The sequence below is a fragment of the Nothoprocta perdicaria genome, unplaced genomic scaffold, assembly GCF_003342845.1.
Source record: "Nothoprocta perdicaria isolate Ctin4 unplaced genomic scaffold, notPer1 scaffold_127, whole genome shotgun sequence".
In the NCBI taxonomy this organism is placed as follows: domain Eukaryota; kingdom Metazoa; phylum Chordata; class Aves; order Tinamiformes; family Tinamidae; genus Nothoprocta; species Nothoprocta perdicaria.
The window spans coordinates 367467-385905 of NW_020454394.1; the positions used below are offsets into that span (position 1 = coordinate 367467).

At 38.4% G+C, this 18439-nt stretch overlaps 1 protein-coding gene across 2 annotated transcripts in view; it reads left to right on the forward strand.

Moving 5' to 3' along the window:
- CELF2 (CUGBP Elav-like family member 2) overlaps nucleotides 1–18439 on the forward strand; it is a 380720-nt gene that overhangs the window by 110695 nt on the left and 251586 nt on the right. For both annotated transcript variants that reach the window (XM_026033322.1, XM_026033318.1), the window contains exon 2: nucleotides 13618–13653. Coding sequence is in view for 1 of the 2 variants with exons in the window: in XM_026033318.1 (XP_025889103.1) it covers nucleotides 13618–13653 (36 nt within the window). In the remaining variant the exon portion in view is untranslated. The remainder of the gene's footprint in view (nucleotides 1–13617; nucleotides 13654–18439) is intronic.

Here is an 18439-nt window from a genome sequence, read left to right on the forward strand (position 1 = left end):
TGATGGATGGATGGGTTGTGGGCCTTGTCAGGGCCACATGACATCTTGTCAACCAAACACACGACTCTGGCTGCCTCTTGTTTACTACTACAAATGTTGCCTTTTGGTAATGCTACAAAGAAATGAAAGCCAGCTGAATCTCGCTTTGAGGTTTTGCATGAATCTTGTCGTTGCACGTACGAGGTTCTTATGGCATATGCACTAGGGCTAAAATAATGCAGGCAAAAAGAAAAAAAGAACCAAAACTTTGAGGACTTTATTGCAGGGCTGTTGTGGGCTGAAAGAAAGAATCTATTTATTCTCTTCCTACTTGTGTGTTTTATTTTGGATTTTTTTGCTTTTGTCCATGGATTTTCATTGTTCATCACACTGGAAGTTCACAGCACTTCTGTGAGGGTGGGAGGTTTAAGGGATGCCTGGTATTTCTTTGCTCTGTCCACTGTTTCTTCAGTTTTGGGGGATGCTTTGGATCAAAATGCTGAGATCTGTCCCAATCCTGTCCCAGTTTTGCCTCTTTAAGCCTGGTCGTGGTTTCAGTGCAGAAGTTTTGCTCAGGTCTAAGGACAGGTACAAATTTCTGCTCAAGACAGGAGACTACTTGGGAGCAGGCTGAGCGTGTTATGTTTTTGAGAGCACTTAACCAAACTAATGCTGAATTTGCTTCTTCTAAGCTTAATCTAAGCAGATAAAATGGCAAAGGATGGATAAGGAACGAGTTCAGTTGTGATTCTGCTGCAGGTTTCTCGATTCCCATCCTCTAAATTATGCTGGTCTTTACCCATCTAGAGGCCCTACCTGACCATCTGGAAAGCACTACTGATAGAAGAAGAAAACTAATTTGACTTTAATGGTTGTAGTTTGCTACCTGTTTGCATCACAACACTTATTTTGCTGTGCAAGGAAAAGATGCATTGCTCACCAAGAGAATTTTACATGCTATATCTTCATTTAAAAGCTGTGGCACACATTAAATTTAATTACTCTCCTTCTATGGCTTAAATTGAGGGCAGCTTCAAAAATGAGGGTGGCTTCTATTAAACTTAATTACTTTTCCCTGCAGTCTGCATGGTTGGTAATCGCGGGTAGATTCTAAACAAAGATACAGTAGAGAGATTCTTTTATGAGAATTGGGTTGGAAAGCAGCCTATAAAATATAGAGAGATGCCAAATACCTTTTATACCCAGCTTTAATTTATTATTGTTACAGTTAGCTAGTATAATAATAATAATAATGTTTCAATGCAATTAAAAAGGGATTGCTGGGGAAGGGGTGTTAGTTGAATTTGGCCTTTAAACATTTAAGCAACGAATTCTTCAATTTCTTCAAGTTCTTTTACAGAATTTTATGAGGTGAAAAAAGGTTAATGATAGAATTTTTTATAGTGTGTTCTATTGACTATAGATGGCAGATCTGACAGCTAAAATGAAAATTGTTCCAGAAGAAACTTGAGTCAAACTAATTATTGGAGATGTTATAGGGATGTATAATTATATTCACCTTTAAGAAAAAAAAAAAGAGAAGGGAAAAAAGTTTTATTACAACTGTGCTTTTTAAAGAACAAGTGGAGAAATAAAAGCTGTAATTGTTCTTAATTATAGCTAACTGTAATTGCACACGACTGCAATATGCAGCACATCAGCAGCAGATTAAGAGATCCTGGCATATGTATAGTGTATAGAGCAACTTTCAGGAGAGGTGGAGTTTTATGAGTATGGTTATATATAATTTAGGTCTCTTACTTTGAATTCTTTCCGTGTTGATTTTATTTTATTTTTATGGTTATAGCAGGAAGATAATTGTCAGTTGGAATGTGCTGCTGCAGCGATTTATCTGTTGCAAATGAGTCAAAAACCTTCAAAAACAAAACTTTGCTTTCTTTTACACCAATGAGATGATGTAACCTGGAGAATTTTTTCCAAATGTCCTTGGTTTCTACTGAGGCAGGTAGATCTTTTGTTTATTTTGCAATATGCTTGAAAAATYTTCATGAGGTATCTATCCACTGGTTTTTAGATGCAGCCTTCTTGAAGATACTACCCACAAGTCAATTAGCCCATGTGAAAATATCTATGAATTTGAATGCCTCAAGGTGTAGACTCTGATTTCTTCTCTTYGCAGTTGGTGTACAATCCTCCATTTATTCAGGATTGTTACATGCATTTCCAGTGTTGACTCCAGCTTTGTCTGTAAAACATTAAGCTTTTGTAACATAGTTGCCTGAAGTGGGAATGCAAATACTTAAAGTAGGCTGCTAAGCCTCAAAACTACCAGTTGTAGTTCCTCTTGCAAAATAGATCTCTGCTAAAAGAATAGATCTCTGCTAAAACACCATATTGTGAATGAATATGTTCATGCTTTTGTAATGGCTTTCAATCTTTGTCCTGATATGCCAGGATCATCTCTGGTCCTCCAGACTTGTTTTAAGACATTCCTTTTATCCCTAAATTATAAGAAAAAGTCCATCTGTCACTAAATTCCATCCTTCCAAGGCATACTTTTGTGAAATGTTTCACTGTTGGACCAGCAACAGGACTCAGACTTTAATATATTCCAGACTTTGTGGACCAGAAGGGATCTTTCAGAGCAATGGGAGAGAGATGCTTTATTGCCCTGCCTGTTGCACACCTGGTGCTTACATGAAGTGCAGTCCCAAATATGAAAGAGAAACCATACATTTTGGTTTGCTCTGCCTTCTAGTTTGGGAAAAAAAAAAATGTGTGCATGTCTACCTCAAGGCAATAGAAAAGGGTTTTTTAAAAAAACTTTTTAAAAGAGATGTTTCACCAACATAGATAGTGATGCCCAAGAAGAGAGAGGCAGGTTCCTGAGAACAGGACGTACTGTAACAGAGGTTAAACTCATTATTGCAGGTGGCAATAAGAAATCAGAATTTGTTGTTTCAGCTTTACTGCCCGGAGACCCTTCTGATAACTAGCTTGGTCTAAATAAAATGTTCGCTTCAAACGGCAGCACCATGGCAAAAAATATATCTGTTACAGGGCTACTAATAAACAAATGTGAGCAATATTTCTTGTCAGCRAGCTGTGGGTGTTTTTTAATAAACCAGTGTTAAACAGAGAAGAGATAGGAGTTGAAATCCAAATAGCAATCCACTTTGGCGACTACTTTCACGCTCCAAGTATAAACGGATGCGTTGACCCCGATCGGAATTTCATGAAGGATAATTCTGTTTAGTCAACGCTAATTTCAAATAAAATATGTATACATCTGTGCATGCTCTCCTGGAAAAGCTAACGATAGGACTCTGAATGCCAGCCGTGTCCCCCATTTCTTTTGCCTTTGCTCTGCAATAAGCTATTATTTCTGCGTTGCTTCTGTAATTATATTTAATAATCAGCTTTTGCAATCCCATATTATTAAATGTAGGAGTCTTTTCAACAAACTGTGATAAATAACTCCTCACAGGACTCTTGTACTTGAGGAAGCTTTATGGCTCTCTTTGTCATTTTGTAATGCCGCCTCGGAAAGCTTTGCCATGGTCCCTCAATGTATTTTTTCCCCCTCTTCCCTTCTGTGCCTGTGAACAGAGCTGGGTAAATGAAGCTTAATGTGCCATTTCCAAGCACTATGACACTCCTCCAGGGCTGGTTACATTTACCATTGCTGAAGTCTAAATAAGTGAGTTTTAATGAGCGGGAATGCTTGCTAATAGCTGATTCAGGTACTTAGTAGTCCATGTTATTTAACCGTGGTGAAATTGCAGAGCATAAATGGTCTGATGATTAATAGATGTACCTGCTATATATCGCAGCCTAATAGTTTGTGCCATTAAAGAGCTTATCTTAACATCTTCTGGTTTGGATGAGGTTGGGGAGAAAAGGGCTTGCTTATGGATTTATTTAACTAGGAACACACACCTTAGAAACACTTCACGTAATAATTTCACAGCACCATCAATAAATTGTTCAATAACATTAACAAGCTGGTTAGGGAAATTTGTGTACTTTGGCTTTCCTGAATGGCCGGCTCAGCAGACTTATTTACTGTCAACTTTATCTACTTGGGGTGATCACAAATAAATTTAAGCAGTCTTTTAAGGTCAGAAGTTCCATGGTGAACTAGATCTCATCCTCTTTTCCTACTCTGCCTGATTAATCATTGGGCAGTGGTAGAGGGACCAGTGAAAACAGAACTTGACCGTATTTTTTGGAAACAGCTCTGATTTGTGGATGGGCAGGTGGCAAAAAGGAGAGGTCAAAAAACTACAAACGAACAGCAAATGGCCGAGAATGAAGGAATAAAAACATCCAACATCTGTTGTGGTTTGCGCTGAGATACTCCAGAAGATATTGTGGTATTTATGGAAATAGCATAAGGACAGTTATAAACTGCAGCTAATGGGATGCAGACGTGCTGGCTGGCAAGCTTGCTCGCAGAGTCCTTTGAGCGTTTCTCCTACCTTGCAACTTGTTGTTGCTCTTCTGAATCACAAGGAGGAGAGATTGGGGTAGAAAGGAGCCAGCTTGGGACTGTTGGATCTTGCCCAACACAATAGGTAAGCTATTGTATCACATTCCTTAAAAGACACATGGGCAGACATCTGAAGGAGGCGGTGGCAGCGTTTGCAATGTGGGTATTATGTGACAGATAGACTGGTTTCTGTAGCACTCTTATCTGATGAAACCTACACTTGGTTAAATATAAGCATCCAAAATGCAGGCATGCTTTTCCAAAGTTGTTGAATACTTCCTCGGAGCTGAGCGAAGGCAGTTGCAGCATTTTTAGAAGGCAGCTCCTGTTTCCCCAGCGAAGCATGTGGGCAGGGTGAGCTGCATCTGCCTGCGCTACGGCATGTGGACATGCCTGTCATCCCAGATTCTGCCCAAAYTCCAGCAAGAGCCAACCTCATGAGACTTTCAGATATTTCCTGCTTTCTTCTGAGCGGAAAATTACAGAGAGAGCTGGCAGCTCTCAGAACTGTAAGTAGGAAGTCCTCGCAACCTGAAAAGACGCATTTTTTTCCTTTTACCAGTTTTCTGTAAAGTGAAATCTCTGCATGCTGAATCAAGCAAACAAGGCCGTCCCCTTCCTAACCTAATGTTACTGTGTCTGTGGTCCTTGTGTTTTAATAGCTCATTTCATTCCAGAAGTCCTTCACAAGACTTCAGAGATTCCCATGTGCATATCTCTGCCCGGCCCTGCATTGAATGAAATAAGAAATAAATTTTTGAACCACAAAGTTGCTGAAGGACCCCAAAAAATTTTGCTTTTCCCATTGTTAATTTTGGCACAACTGTTCTGAGTCAGTGAAGTGTTTTGAGATCAGAATGAGATACCATTTTAAAGCTTAGCACTGCTTGGTGGTGAATCAAGGGTTATTCTCTGCAAGAAGTTTTAAATAACTCCCTCAAACACCTTTGGTTCCTGAAAATAAACGTACAGTAGTTCGAATGACCAGTACCAGGAAATCCTAACATTTTGAAAACTTACCACGTGCAATGTAGAGAAGGAGGGTGGAGGGGATATTCAATGGAAAACAGTTGTTAGTTAAAAAAAAAAAAAAGTCATTCATCATTAAACTGAAAGGAATTCAGCATTTGACACAACTAGCAGCTGCTACATGATAAAAGCCACTTATGTAGATGGCACATTTAACAGTCCCGAACACAAACACGAGCCTGTCTCAGATATCAGAAGATATTTGCTGCAATCCTGTACAAACTCCTAGAAGCTAAGCAAGGAATCTAGGTCATCTCTGTCTATCGTACTATGTCTTTCTTTGTACCTTTTACACATCCTTGCAACTGTGTGAATTCTTCTGTTGAATTAACACGTGGCCCAGATTCTGCCTTTGGTTCTACACCTGTACTGCAGATATAAAATTTGAGCTCAGGTTACTGATGGAATTTCAGACCTGATTCCCTTCTCTTCCTCCCACACTGTCTCTTTGCCACCGCTCAAAGGATGATGCTGCATCCAACAGAAGCGRTAACATGAGCTACCCAACACCCCAATGCCAAGCGTGCAAAATTTTCTAACCAGACAGGTCACCCTAGCACTTATGAGCATATGGGGAGGAAAGTCTACCGTGATTCATTTGAACTTTCTTCCCATTTGATAGTGAGAGAGAATATTTCCTCCCACCAAGCTCACACAAATGTGCCCCAAGACACAAATCCATGCATCACCTCCTTCTCTCCCTGGTCTGTCCAGGTGAGCATGTAGGAGTCCGGACCAACATGGATTCTCCTGTATGATCCTTCTTGCAACTCCTGCTGCTTGTTGTGCCCCAGAGAGCCCGACCATGTCTCCACAGATGGTGTCTACTCCCTTATTTTCTGAACTTTTAACTTTTGAAATCTAGCTGAGTCACATCCCATCTGTGCCCCAACCTCAATCTATAACATGGGTAAAATACTGTGCTTCTTCCACCTCTCTCTCCAAGTTTTATCTTCCTCTTTAGCAACAAAGCAACCTTTGTAGAATGGAGGCTCTTTCATYTCATGTCCTGAACCGTTTCTTCAAGCAAGAGGCCAAAATCTTGACTGGGATTTGYGACTAAATTGTGTTTGGCCTGCATTGCATTTTTGGTTTGTATACTATAAGACCACATTCTTCCAAAGATGTTTTGGGTGCTTTARAGATCAATTTATATGGAAAATGTAAGAGTCACAATGAGGATGGTCTGTTTTATTTGGTGTATTTACTGGTGTATATAATGGATGTGTTCTGAATATACATTGTTTTAATGTTAGGCTTTATCACTGAATATGTACTGATATCTTTTCTTCATCCTAAAGAGGAAGGAAAAATATAGGAATACTGAAGCAGCAAAATTAGAACTGTGAAAAATGCAGCTTTTAAAAATAATCATGAGAGAAAACAACAAGTATGTTTGCTCATGTCATTTATCTCAGCCAGCTAATCATCTAGAATGTCAGCATGCATATAAATAGATTTTACATATGAACTTCTTACATCACTTCCTAAAAAAAGAGTATTTAGCTGGTATTTAAAGGGTATTTAGCTAGTGCATTCAGAGAATGTGCACACACAAATTCTGTTGCAAATATGTGATCCTTGGAAGGTAGCTCAACTCTCCAAAGTTTTAAATGTAGTGTAATATAATTGTTTGCTGCTTATTGCAAAATTCAGTAATATACTTACATAAAGATATCCKTTGAAATATTGGTATTTTAAAATATCTTTTTTTAATCTAAAATTATTTTCTACCTTGCTACTTGTAGGTCAAAATTCTAAACAAAGATGTGATAAGAACATGTGTTATAGAGGAAACGAAACCTTCCAGGAAATACGCTGACCTGGTCATAAGACTAATGCATTCAGAATTTAAGARCATTAAGCCTCATATCTCCTCTTAGCGTGGCTTGTTTATTTTCATGCAATCTAACAAAGCCAAGAAACTGTCCAATTTAAGATTGGCGAATGGTCTTCTCTCTCACAACAGTGTTTCAAWAGGCACTATTAGTTCTTCCAAGTCAATTCTAAATCATCCCCCTTGTGAGGCTGAGAAGAGGAGAGACAGCAATGTGCCTTTAGAGGTGCCATTTTTCAAGTGAAATGAGAAATCAATGTCCTAACCATTTGTGGTCATTAAAAATGCCATGGCACTTTTCTGCAAGAGTAGAGGCATTGACTCTCGAGTCTTGGTGAAATCCACAAATAAGTAATTATATTCTTCCTGATACAACTTTTCTTTTAGACTAACAACGTTTCTCTTCAGCTTATCTCCCCTTTCTCTTATCACGCTACTGTTATATGTAAACATAGCGGTGAGTGGGCATGTGTATAGACATGTGATCTGCAAAGACATTCATTTTTGGCCTGATATAAAAACGTTCAAATGAAAGGGACATATCCCTTTGGCTGGTGGTCCTTGGAGCTGTCAATGCTGTCACTGAGTAGTATTGCTGAGCTGTATGTTGTAGACCCCCTGCACCTCCCTTTTTGCCTATCACTGGACATAGTGTGGGCAGGCTAGTGGTGGTTGTAGTGTTTGCTCCCTCTCTGTGGAGAGGTGGAAAGTGAGTGGCTTGGAGGAAGAGGCGATTTTTTTATCCTGGCAAGCAAGAATTTGCCTGTGGGGCAAAACAAAGACGCATTTCATGGTTATGCAATAGTTGGGTACATCTCGAGATAGGACTTCTTAGATGTCAACATGATTGTGATCTGTTGCTTACACTGTATCAGCACACTTGACATATCCAATTATGTCCACAGTCGATGGATATTCCAGCAAAAATTCATAGCTTCTCAAGTGGCACTCTAGAATAACTTGTTTCTCTTCAATTTGTACTTAATTCCATCCATGAATATACCCCCTCTATTGCAATTAATGCTGATATTCTTTATGATATTCTCTAACAAAGTTTACCGAAGGAGATGAAACTAAAACGAGAAATACCACCTCAGCCTTTGATTTTCTTTTTGCATTTCATTAAAAAAGAAAGCAAGTGATAGAACTAACTGCTGCAAAGCATTCCAGACAGTTGACTGGGGGGTGTTGACTCATCCTGGAGAAGACAAAAGCCTCACACCAAGGCTGCTGGCTCAGACACCTCCTACCACAACCCTTATGTCCTTATCCTCATGTGTTTCTTGCAACGTAGGCAGGCTTTATCCTCTCTCCAAGAGTGTGGGGGATTAAAGTGCTTGTCTGCACTTCAGACAAGCAGAGGAATGTGTTGCTAACTTCCTATTTATTTATTTATTTATTTATTTTGGCATCTTCTCTAGAACACCCATACATTGCTTTGCTGGAATACATAAATATTTGAGAACAAAAACCATTCTTGATGGAGACCTAGGACTTTCCAAATTCTTGGGTATAAGGCTCATAACCGTTTCATGGCTTGCATACTGTCTGTAATTTGATTTAACAGCACTCTGAAGGTCCATGTTGCAGATGCAAGAAATGTTTCTAAGCGTAGTCCTGACTGAAGTGAATTGGGTCAGAGCTTGCTAAGTTACATGGTAGGCAACTACCAGATGCATACTTAAGGTCAGTATATGCACACGATTACTGCAGTTGCCCTTTGAAACCTTGTCCCATCTCTTGTGCCTCAGTTTACATCCCTGCAAATGCACAAGACAGAGTAACAAATTGGACAAAAATGCTGCACAGAGTAAAAAGCTTGGAATTTTATTGTGCCAAATCCCATGCGTAGGTGGTAACAACAGCTGCCAGTCAGCCTTCAAGATAAGAGCACCATATGATTCTCAGCGAACAAAACATTTAATACAAATACACCACTTTCCAACAGTATGAAGAGTTCTTCTGAACTACTTTCTTTAAACAAAACTATTAGGCAGTGAGTCTGTTTTGCTGCTCTTTATGCATATCTTCCCACTTCCACTTCAATGTAAGGTTCTGACTAAAATATTTATACTTTTCTGCTTTGGTGCATGGATGTGCACACATCCTACTCTTATCCTACAAGAAGGAGTTCTCAGATGGTGGAGAGAAATTTCATAACATACGTCTGCGTGTGTGGTACGTTTTCCCCCAACCCTGACTCTTTGCTTTCCAAGAAGAGCTATTTATCCTTCTCCAGAGTGTTGAGAGCCTCTTTAACAGGCCAAAGCTCTTCATGTATTTACTGAATGACATCTTTCTTTTTTATTGTTTTTTTTATTTCTTATTTTTTATGTTGAGGGGGAGTGGAGGGGCAAAACACACAGTGGTTGCCTGCCAATAATGTTGCCTTCTACCTAAGAGCTTCTCCATCTCCTTTGTCTTCTTCTGTCCTTAACATCATCCTTGCTTTGGCAGGGAACTCAGATAAAGTCTGTTTTTTCCCGCTTTGGTTCCATGCCTTTTTTTCTCATTTGGGTGATGCTAATGTAAACTTTCTGTCATGTCAATGCCTTGAATTGGCATTGAATTCAGTGGTATTTGGAGAAATCCTGGGAAAGCTCTCGGGTTTACATCTTCCCTGTTTTCAGGTTGTCCTTGCGTATCCTAAGCAGGACATGGAAATATGTGATCTTGAAATCATTTTCCCTTTAGTATTATCTTTTGCTCACTTTTATCCAAGACTGATTTTCATCTTAAAAAAAAATTTTTTTTTTCAGTTGTTGTAGATACAATAAACACAAATGATAATTTACTGCATGTGTCATTTGGGAGTAGTAGGAATATGAAAATTAGTTGCATAAGTCTAGTTTCAGTTTCTTGGAATACTGCAGAAAGAGTATCCATTATCTAATAAATGATAAGAGTTTTCTTGATAAGTAATTTTCTACATAAGATTTTTTTAACTTCAATAAAATATATTTATAGAGCAGTGTTGCTATTTCTTTTATTTGTAGGACATTTACAGTGGATATTAACCATCTTCAGCACCAAAAGTACTATTTATTTTCAGTGTCATTGAAAGGATAATTGTATTTGTTTTCTAGAAAACAAATATTTTTTCTTTATTAATCTAAAGTTCTTTGGGAAAGATTATTCTGTGGTTTAAACGTTCAATGAATTGATGAGAAACAGTAAAATCTTTTATAGCTGGCAACTAATCTGATTGGTTCTTCCCCTTTGTTTGTGAGCTTTCTAATTTTATTCAAGTTTGAGATGGATTTCAAAAGTCTTTACTTTACACATTTTTGCTTAAAATTGGCATTTGATCTGCCCAAACACAAAACTGACTATGTAATTAATGGCATTAAAAATGTATGTGGCAAAGGCACACAGTGTGTTCGGTTACAATTCTCATCACATTCAGGCTTTTTCTCACCACATTGATTTTTTAGTAATTGTTTTCATATGGACAACATCTCTTGCAGAGTGGGTTATTTAAGAAAAAATGAAAATCATTAGAAATTCAGATGCACAATTCTCTCGCTGCCTTGGGCAGAAATTTGCAGTGTGTTTCCAGTTCAAAAATCTCTCTTAATCATGGTTTCTTCTTGGTGCTTCCTGGAATAAACTGACTCACTACTTGATATTTTATAAAATATGGTCTTCTCTTTTCTAAGCCAGCACATTTTGGACTATTCTGTTATCAGAACAGTAATAGGTAGCTAAACCTGGGGAATCCTTTTAGAGGAAGCAACATCCATCTTTACTAAAAAATTCAAATTGTTTCCTCCAAAAAAGTGAAAGACAAATGTGCTTATGGTTAAAGGTGGAAGGAAACAGTTTCCTGGCTGTTGGAACCATCTCATGATCAAGTTCATTGTTAAGTTGCAGAAAATGTTATGTTAATGATTTGAATTATATAATTTATGAATAAGGCTTAGAAAAGAAAGTCTTTTAATACCAGTGGTCAGGAGATTTTAATAATAATAAAATACATTTGATATAGCTAAATGCCCTAGAAGCCAACTCTGTATTGCACCACATTAATTTCAGTTTCTTAACTCTTTCTAATCTCTACCTGTTTCTCCTACCCCTCATATTTGCACTCATGTATATCACAGCCTCTCAGCCCTCTCTCCTTCAAGGTGACCAGGCTCTGTTCTGATAATCTCTTTTCATATGAGAAACGTTCCAGTCCCTTAATGATCTTACTCACCCTCCACTGGACTCACTATCATGGACTTTGACCCTGGTCCCCTATTAAATACCTACCTAGCTGATTTTCTGGGGTGGGAACTAGTGACCAGTTTGTAGCTGGGACTTCTAAACTGCCTCCATATGCTGTATTGCATTTATTTACTCCTCTTTGTTCAGTGGTTACTGAACATGGTTCTGATCTGCATCTTTTAAAGCAAAACTCTGAGGTTTATGGCAACCTCCAGTCACCCACAAACTGAAGAGCACAGCTTGAAGATAGAGTCAACAAAATGCAAATTGGCCTGTGTCCAGGGGCACCCGTTTATCTTCCATGACACCAGAATGGGTCCTAAAACTGAAAATTTAACCATTCAGGAAAAAGCTGGGTGTCATTGGCTCAACAACAACAAAATAACTAAAAAGGYATCTCCCTTTCACCTTGGTCATAGACCAGATAATGCCAAAGCGCACGGAAGATCTATAATTATAGAAGACCTCTGACTTATCRTGATTTTATTCTGATAAATCTTTCATCATCACATCAAAAAAGTGTATAGCAGGAACCAGGTGGCCCCAGGAAAAACCATAACTAGAAATTAAAGAGATTAAGACTTGTCAAAGTGGGAGGGAAGGGGTGGTTTTTTAAAGGTTTGTCAGATAATGAGCAGCAAGGAGAAGGTAAATAAGATCATCCTATTCACTTTTTGGTGACAGCCAATAAAATAGAGTCATGTAAAACTGATGATTCATATTTTGTACAAGGGTAATTAGCTTGATGATGAGGTATCACTCAAGGTTAATAGTTTAAACAGATTTTACAGATTACTAGTACGAATGCAGGAACTACAGTACATGGTAAAGGTCTATCTTTTTCATTTGGATTCCTAAAGAAATTAGATTCAGATTTGGAAGTTATAAAGTTGATAACCTTGCAACAAAAACCCAAAGGCATGGCTCTGCTACTCAGGGATCACTAGGCTAATGGTTTGGGCGATGTTTAAGCTACAGAGTTTTTCAAAAGCTATTTTATTTAGTTATGTCATTTAACTTTATTTTCTGAATGTAAAAAGAGATGGAAAGGTTTTCTATTCATCAGCTGGTAATCAGGAGAAGACAGTGCTACGGGAACAAGGAACCAAGCTATAGATGTGAAATCTTGCAATTTGAATCTTAGCTGAAGGAAATCATGTATTAACTGTCTCTCTTCCCTACAGTCACCTTGGCCATAGGACAGAGATTTCATCTAAGGAATAAAATGTGAAATTGGATGGACCGTTGGTCAAGCCTAGCAAAACAAACCTCTTATGGCTGTTTATTATTGTTTTCTGGAGCTGTTATAGATGGGAGAGCAAGGAAAATTGCTTGTTTGGAGCTTACTGATTTTGATTTTTGGATAAAGTCTGAGCAAATGCACTTGGGAGGGAAGCAAGGGCATAACATGGTAGCAGAAGTGAGATATATTTTATGTCATGTATACAGGCTGTGGTAATCTGGCTAAGTGCAATTTAGCATGATATGTCAGTTACTTTAGCTCGCTTTCATTCTCTGACATCATTTCTCCCAAAAAAATTCCAAATGCATCAAGTAGGTTCAAGCTATAAATTGCATCAAAACCCACATATTTGGAAAGCAACTATTGCCTAACACCCAAGATAAAACAGTTTAACACTAACTTAGCATTTTCTCAGAGTATAACTTTTGTATAAATCTAAGTTGAATCCCTTGTTTTAGCAGCACTAAATATGGGATTTTTTTTTCCACCCAAGTATTGGCTCAATGCTACATTTTAGCTATGTAGCAGTGCTGGCATTTGAAGTAGTGATAATGTTATGTTTAGAAAATGAGTAATTGAACCATTGAGAACTTTATTCTGATGAAAGCCCTGGATCACACCCCATCATCCATTTATCACGATCGTGATATCTCCCTCATGCAGGAGGTTGGACTAGATCATCTCCAAAAGTCTCTTCCAGCCTCAATRATTCTATGATTCTGATCTCTGCAAACGACACGTCTACATATAAAATGGCACATGTGCTTCTGCACTTATATAAAATACTAATAGTATAATGGTTTCTTGTTGCTAAAACATTACAGCTGCTTTAAACACACTCGTTTTTCCATCCTTTGTGTCTTTCAGAGAGTCTGCCACCGAGCTATCTGGAGCATTACCAAGGTAAGCAAGTTGCTCTAAAGCAAATCTCTCGATCTGTGTCCACAGTCTGCTGGAAGAAGCACGACCTTTTGAGCCAGAACGTGATTTTTTTCATAAAGAAAACTGCTGGGATATTGAGATTCAGGCCTGCAGGGAGGGCAAGGAATACTCTGCATGTCATAGGCAGTAAAACATCTGTGAAACACCAGAGCATCCGAAACTACATGAGTTTAAAGCCGCACTTTTAAGTGGTTTGCAGACTTAGTGTGATTTTGCATACCTGGAAAGCAACATCCCAGATGTGGCTTTCTTCCAGCTGTGCAATTAGAGACATTGCAGGTGGCCTTGCTTTTGCTTTATATTTCACCTCAGGGATGAGACGAGGGAAACGTGGAAGGTGGAGAGAAAACATTAGTCTCCTAATGCGTTTTTTGTTTGGAAAGCAGAATTGCTCAGATCAGGTTCCCCGGCGGTGAGAAAACTTTGTGCAAAATAACAGAGCTAGACATGGCTTGCAGGTTAAAGCAGAGGTTTGGAAAGAGAGACTTGCCTATTTGGAGGATGCAATAAATGCTGTAGTCATGCAGACAGAGAAAAGGATGGGGAGAAGGAAAAAGAAAACCAAAATCTGCTATGATACTTAGTTTTTCCTGTGAGGAGCATACATTCATATGCTTATCTGTACTGCCAGGCTGTAAAAATGTCTATTTTCACAATATTTGATTTTTTTTTACCCCTTAGTCATGTACCATCCTGTTTTGTGGGTACAATCCTGTTAGATTTGTGTAAATTCATTGATTGCATACCTTTCTATTTAAGATTACCCCCCACTTGGGCAATGAAATACGCTGGTRAAAGTTTGCAAGGCACTTGAAATTGTTTGTTTGCTGGCTGACAATCAGGCTTATCTGCCACAAAAGATTTTGTGCATCCTAGCTGCAAAAAAAGTTACAGTTCTGCATAAAAAAATCAGAGAGTCAATGGTGCAACTGTCTCCTTGCTTAGGAATGTATGTATGGCTGCCTAGYTGTCTCTTTTAAGTTTTTAATGCTGAAGTATTTCCAGTTTGACTGCATGCCACTAATTGGTTGTATATTATATGACTAATATACTGGAAACATGCCGTCCTTGTACTGCAGAAATGAGTTCTGCTTTAAATTAAAGTTAAAATGAGAGATGCAGGTGCTTGAATAAACATCCAGATTCACACTTGCCATTAATGATTGCCTAAATTTGCTTTTTGAATTATTACCGCAAGGCTTTAATTTCGACTGTGGCAAGATGTCGTGGGTAAAAATCAGATTATGCAAGCGATGTGCACGAGGCATTGTAATTRTGTTATAAATATTAAAAGCCCTGATTTTGTCTTGATTTAAAACAAATGTTTACAGCTGTGTGCAGGTTGGCCAGTCCTCAAGCTTTCTCTGGGACTCACCTGTTCCCGCATTCCTCTAAGCGAGCCGCTCCCTTGGGTTTTTAATTTTAGGTTGTAAAGTATTTATCTAATATTTTGTGTTCTTTGCTCAAGCTCCAAGTGAGCCGTTTTGCTGTTATTAATTCATAAACCTGCAACACTCTGATGTCGCCATCCCCCCACCCCCAGATTGTTTTAAATATACAATATCAGGTTGACATGTTGAGATGAGAAAACTAAGAACTACTTTCCTGTAGTTCCTGGGCAAGTTGTGTTTTGCCTAATGAGGCAAGAAAACAAGCTCAAACCCCTCCATAATTCTAGAATATTAAGCCTCATTTATACAGGTAGATGTAGTGCCATTTCCTGGTTATACTGGCTCATGGATGTATTTGTGTTTTGGGTTRATCTACTCTTTTTCAGCAACGCTAATCCTGGCCAAAGGGTTTGGGCTGCAGGCTGTGCAAGCCTGAGCAGATGTGTCTATATTAGAGCATTTTGTCTTAATATCAGGATGATTTCATCACTGCAGACTCTTATTTGKTTTTTTTTTTTCCACATTTTTTTTGTTTATTCCCAAAAAATAAGTGTGTATGTGTGTTTGTGTAGAGGTGTAATTTGTAATCCCAATTTGGATTATAGAACGCAAATTGGGGATTTGATCCCAGAAAGCCCTGCAAATAGCCAGAAGTTGGAAGAGGGAATATTTTCTCTTCTCCTATAATAACCAAGATGTGCCTTCTTATAAGGGAAATATAACAAAGTGTCTTGGTAAACAGTGATTTTAATATCACCATTTTCCATCGAATGYTGTTGATTGTTCCCTAATGATGATTTTTAAGAGGAAGAAGAAACAGCCTTACTTTTTGCCACTGAATAATAAATGTTACAGATGATAAGCAAAAGCAGAAAAGCCTGAGTTGGAGGACATCATTTAGAAGGAAGCCCCGTAAGATAAACTTTGCCTGTAGAAAGCTATAAAAATACTCTGCACGATTAGATTGTGTCAGTTTTACTGTACCAGCTATTTCTGATGATTTGGGGAGTATAGGTTAGAAAAGGTATTGAAAATCTCAACTTATAACATGATAAAGAAGATTCACAATTTTTATATTGAACRCCATTATTATATGTATGAGTGCATATTGTTTTTTTGAAGAAAGGTTTTCTGTGTGTAACAGCACATCAAAGAAAAGATCTTCACAAGGAAACTTTATAATATTATTAAGTTGTTCATTGCATGACCTATTTAGAGTACTCAAATACTTCTTGTTGTAGACTACATAATTAAATTTTAAATGGAACATGATAAAGAAATTATACTGGTGATCTCTAGAGATTTGAATACCCTATTTGGATCTTTACAAGAGTGTAGCAAAGGCATACTTTAAAATTTAATAAAGGTCTGGCCTATTTTTTTCTTTTTTTTTTTYCCCCCTTCCTTTTAGATGTTCTGTAACTGCTACGGCAGCCCTGTTTCAAACCGTATTTGCTCTCAGTGTTGCATAGATGCCTGCTGAAATAACAGATCAAAATGAAAGTGCTGAAAGCATCTATAGCTTAACGAGCCGTGTGCTGTAAGGTGATGCAGAGCAATTAAGCAGTGAAGGCAATAGCCAAAAATTGCCTACCTAAAGTTGCAGCTGAGCTTTTCTTGCCTAACACTGGCATCAGGGTCCCATGGATGTGGCTTGGTGAGGGGAAACCTCACAGGCACAAGGAGAAACGTGGTTCCAATGAGCACTCCAAGGCTCAAGCCTCTTCTATGAACACCACTTTATGTTGGAGGAGCTACAAATATTTTAAGTAGGAAATAGCCACAGGGATTCTTCRTTTGCCTAATGGTAGGTTGGTACTCGCAGCAGAAATACCATTTGTTTTATTTCTTGCCTTTKATGCAGAGTCTCAAGTTTCTATTTCACTTGGGGGCCTGAGGTTTAAATGGTCACCTCCTCTTCTAATCTCTGGGTATTTACTGTCAAAAAATAATTAAAGGAAGAATTTAAGTAGATATTTTTCACAGCAAACTGGAAAGGAATCTCTGAAACCTCTGCTTAAATCTTTAGTGTAATTTGCTTTTTCAGGTAAAGTCCACCTTAAAAGTATCACCAAGAAACGTTTTTAGAGGGACAAGAGGAAATGTGCTATAAAATTAACAAATGCAGTGATAGAACAAAGTGAAAAGTATGTTTAAATTGGARCTTACTTTGTCTTATGAATGTAATTTGCAAATTATATATACCTTAAGCCAGGGGCCTGGAGCAGAGGACAAGTTTCATGTCCTCTTGGTTTGGTTTCTCTCCCTTCCTCTTCTATGAATTTCTTTAATTGTGGCTAAGTTCCATTTACTCCACCAACTTATATTCCTGCATAGCGACATCATTTTGAAAATAGAATTTAAGTACTGAAGTCATTTGGGTACTTTTGAAAAATTCTAACCTGCAACTTCCCCATTATTTAAATCTAATGCAACTAAGCTTTTATCTAAGGAGAATAGAAGAATTGACAACCCACCACATGACAAGCAGAATGAAGTCTCCTGATCGCTACCTGTCAGCCGTTTCTCTAATACCATTGTGTTAGGGAATGATATGTCTTCTGAGGAGCTAAGCACATATGGCTTCGAATCACTTTTGTCTTGACAGCCTAACCCAAGTACCTGCTTGTAAGTGCAGGGTGAATTAAAAAGGCTGAGTGAATCTGCAGGGTGAATGCAAAAAAAGCATCCAGGAGGATTTTAATTGCTCTTCAATGAAACATATATATTTTCTGCAAGTTTTGGATGGTGCTGACTGAGGTTTACAGTTGGATTTGATGATCTTCAAGGTCTTTTCCAGCCCTAATGATCCTATAAAGACCTGCTTGACCCTCAAGTTGCTCTCCATAGTTTTCAGGGGAAGAGGGAGCCAGGCTGAGCTTTTTGCTGTTTTGTTTTCTGGTCCCTGTTGGGTGAGACCTTCTGCCACGCAGTTTCAGAGCTCATCCAGTTTTACCTTGTGTTTTGTAGACTGTGGACATCATCTCATGTCATCTCTGCAGCTTTGCCAGGCTTGAACACCGTTTTTTTTCCACCATATGTCTATCTCCCCATCTACAGTGCAGAATTTTCCTTGATATGATATGTCTTATGCTTCCTTACATAACCCATGGGTTTGGAGGAGTCCATCCACGACCATTTCTAGTAATTGGAGCAGTTCTGCTTTCCAACTCCAAATCTCTTCCCAAGACTCACTTTCACTTAGAGATGGATAAATAGTAGGTCAGAAAAAGTTTTCATCCAAGGTGGTAGGTGGTGATGGCTGATAACGTTAAAATCTCTCCAAATCTCTCCACTGTCAGACAGTAGCTCAAGCTGGATACGGTCTTGTTTCTTGCTTGAAACTACAGAAGTGA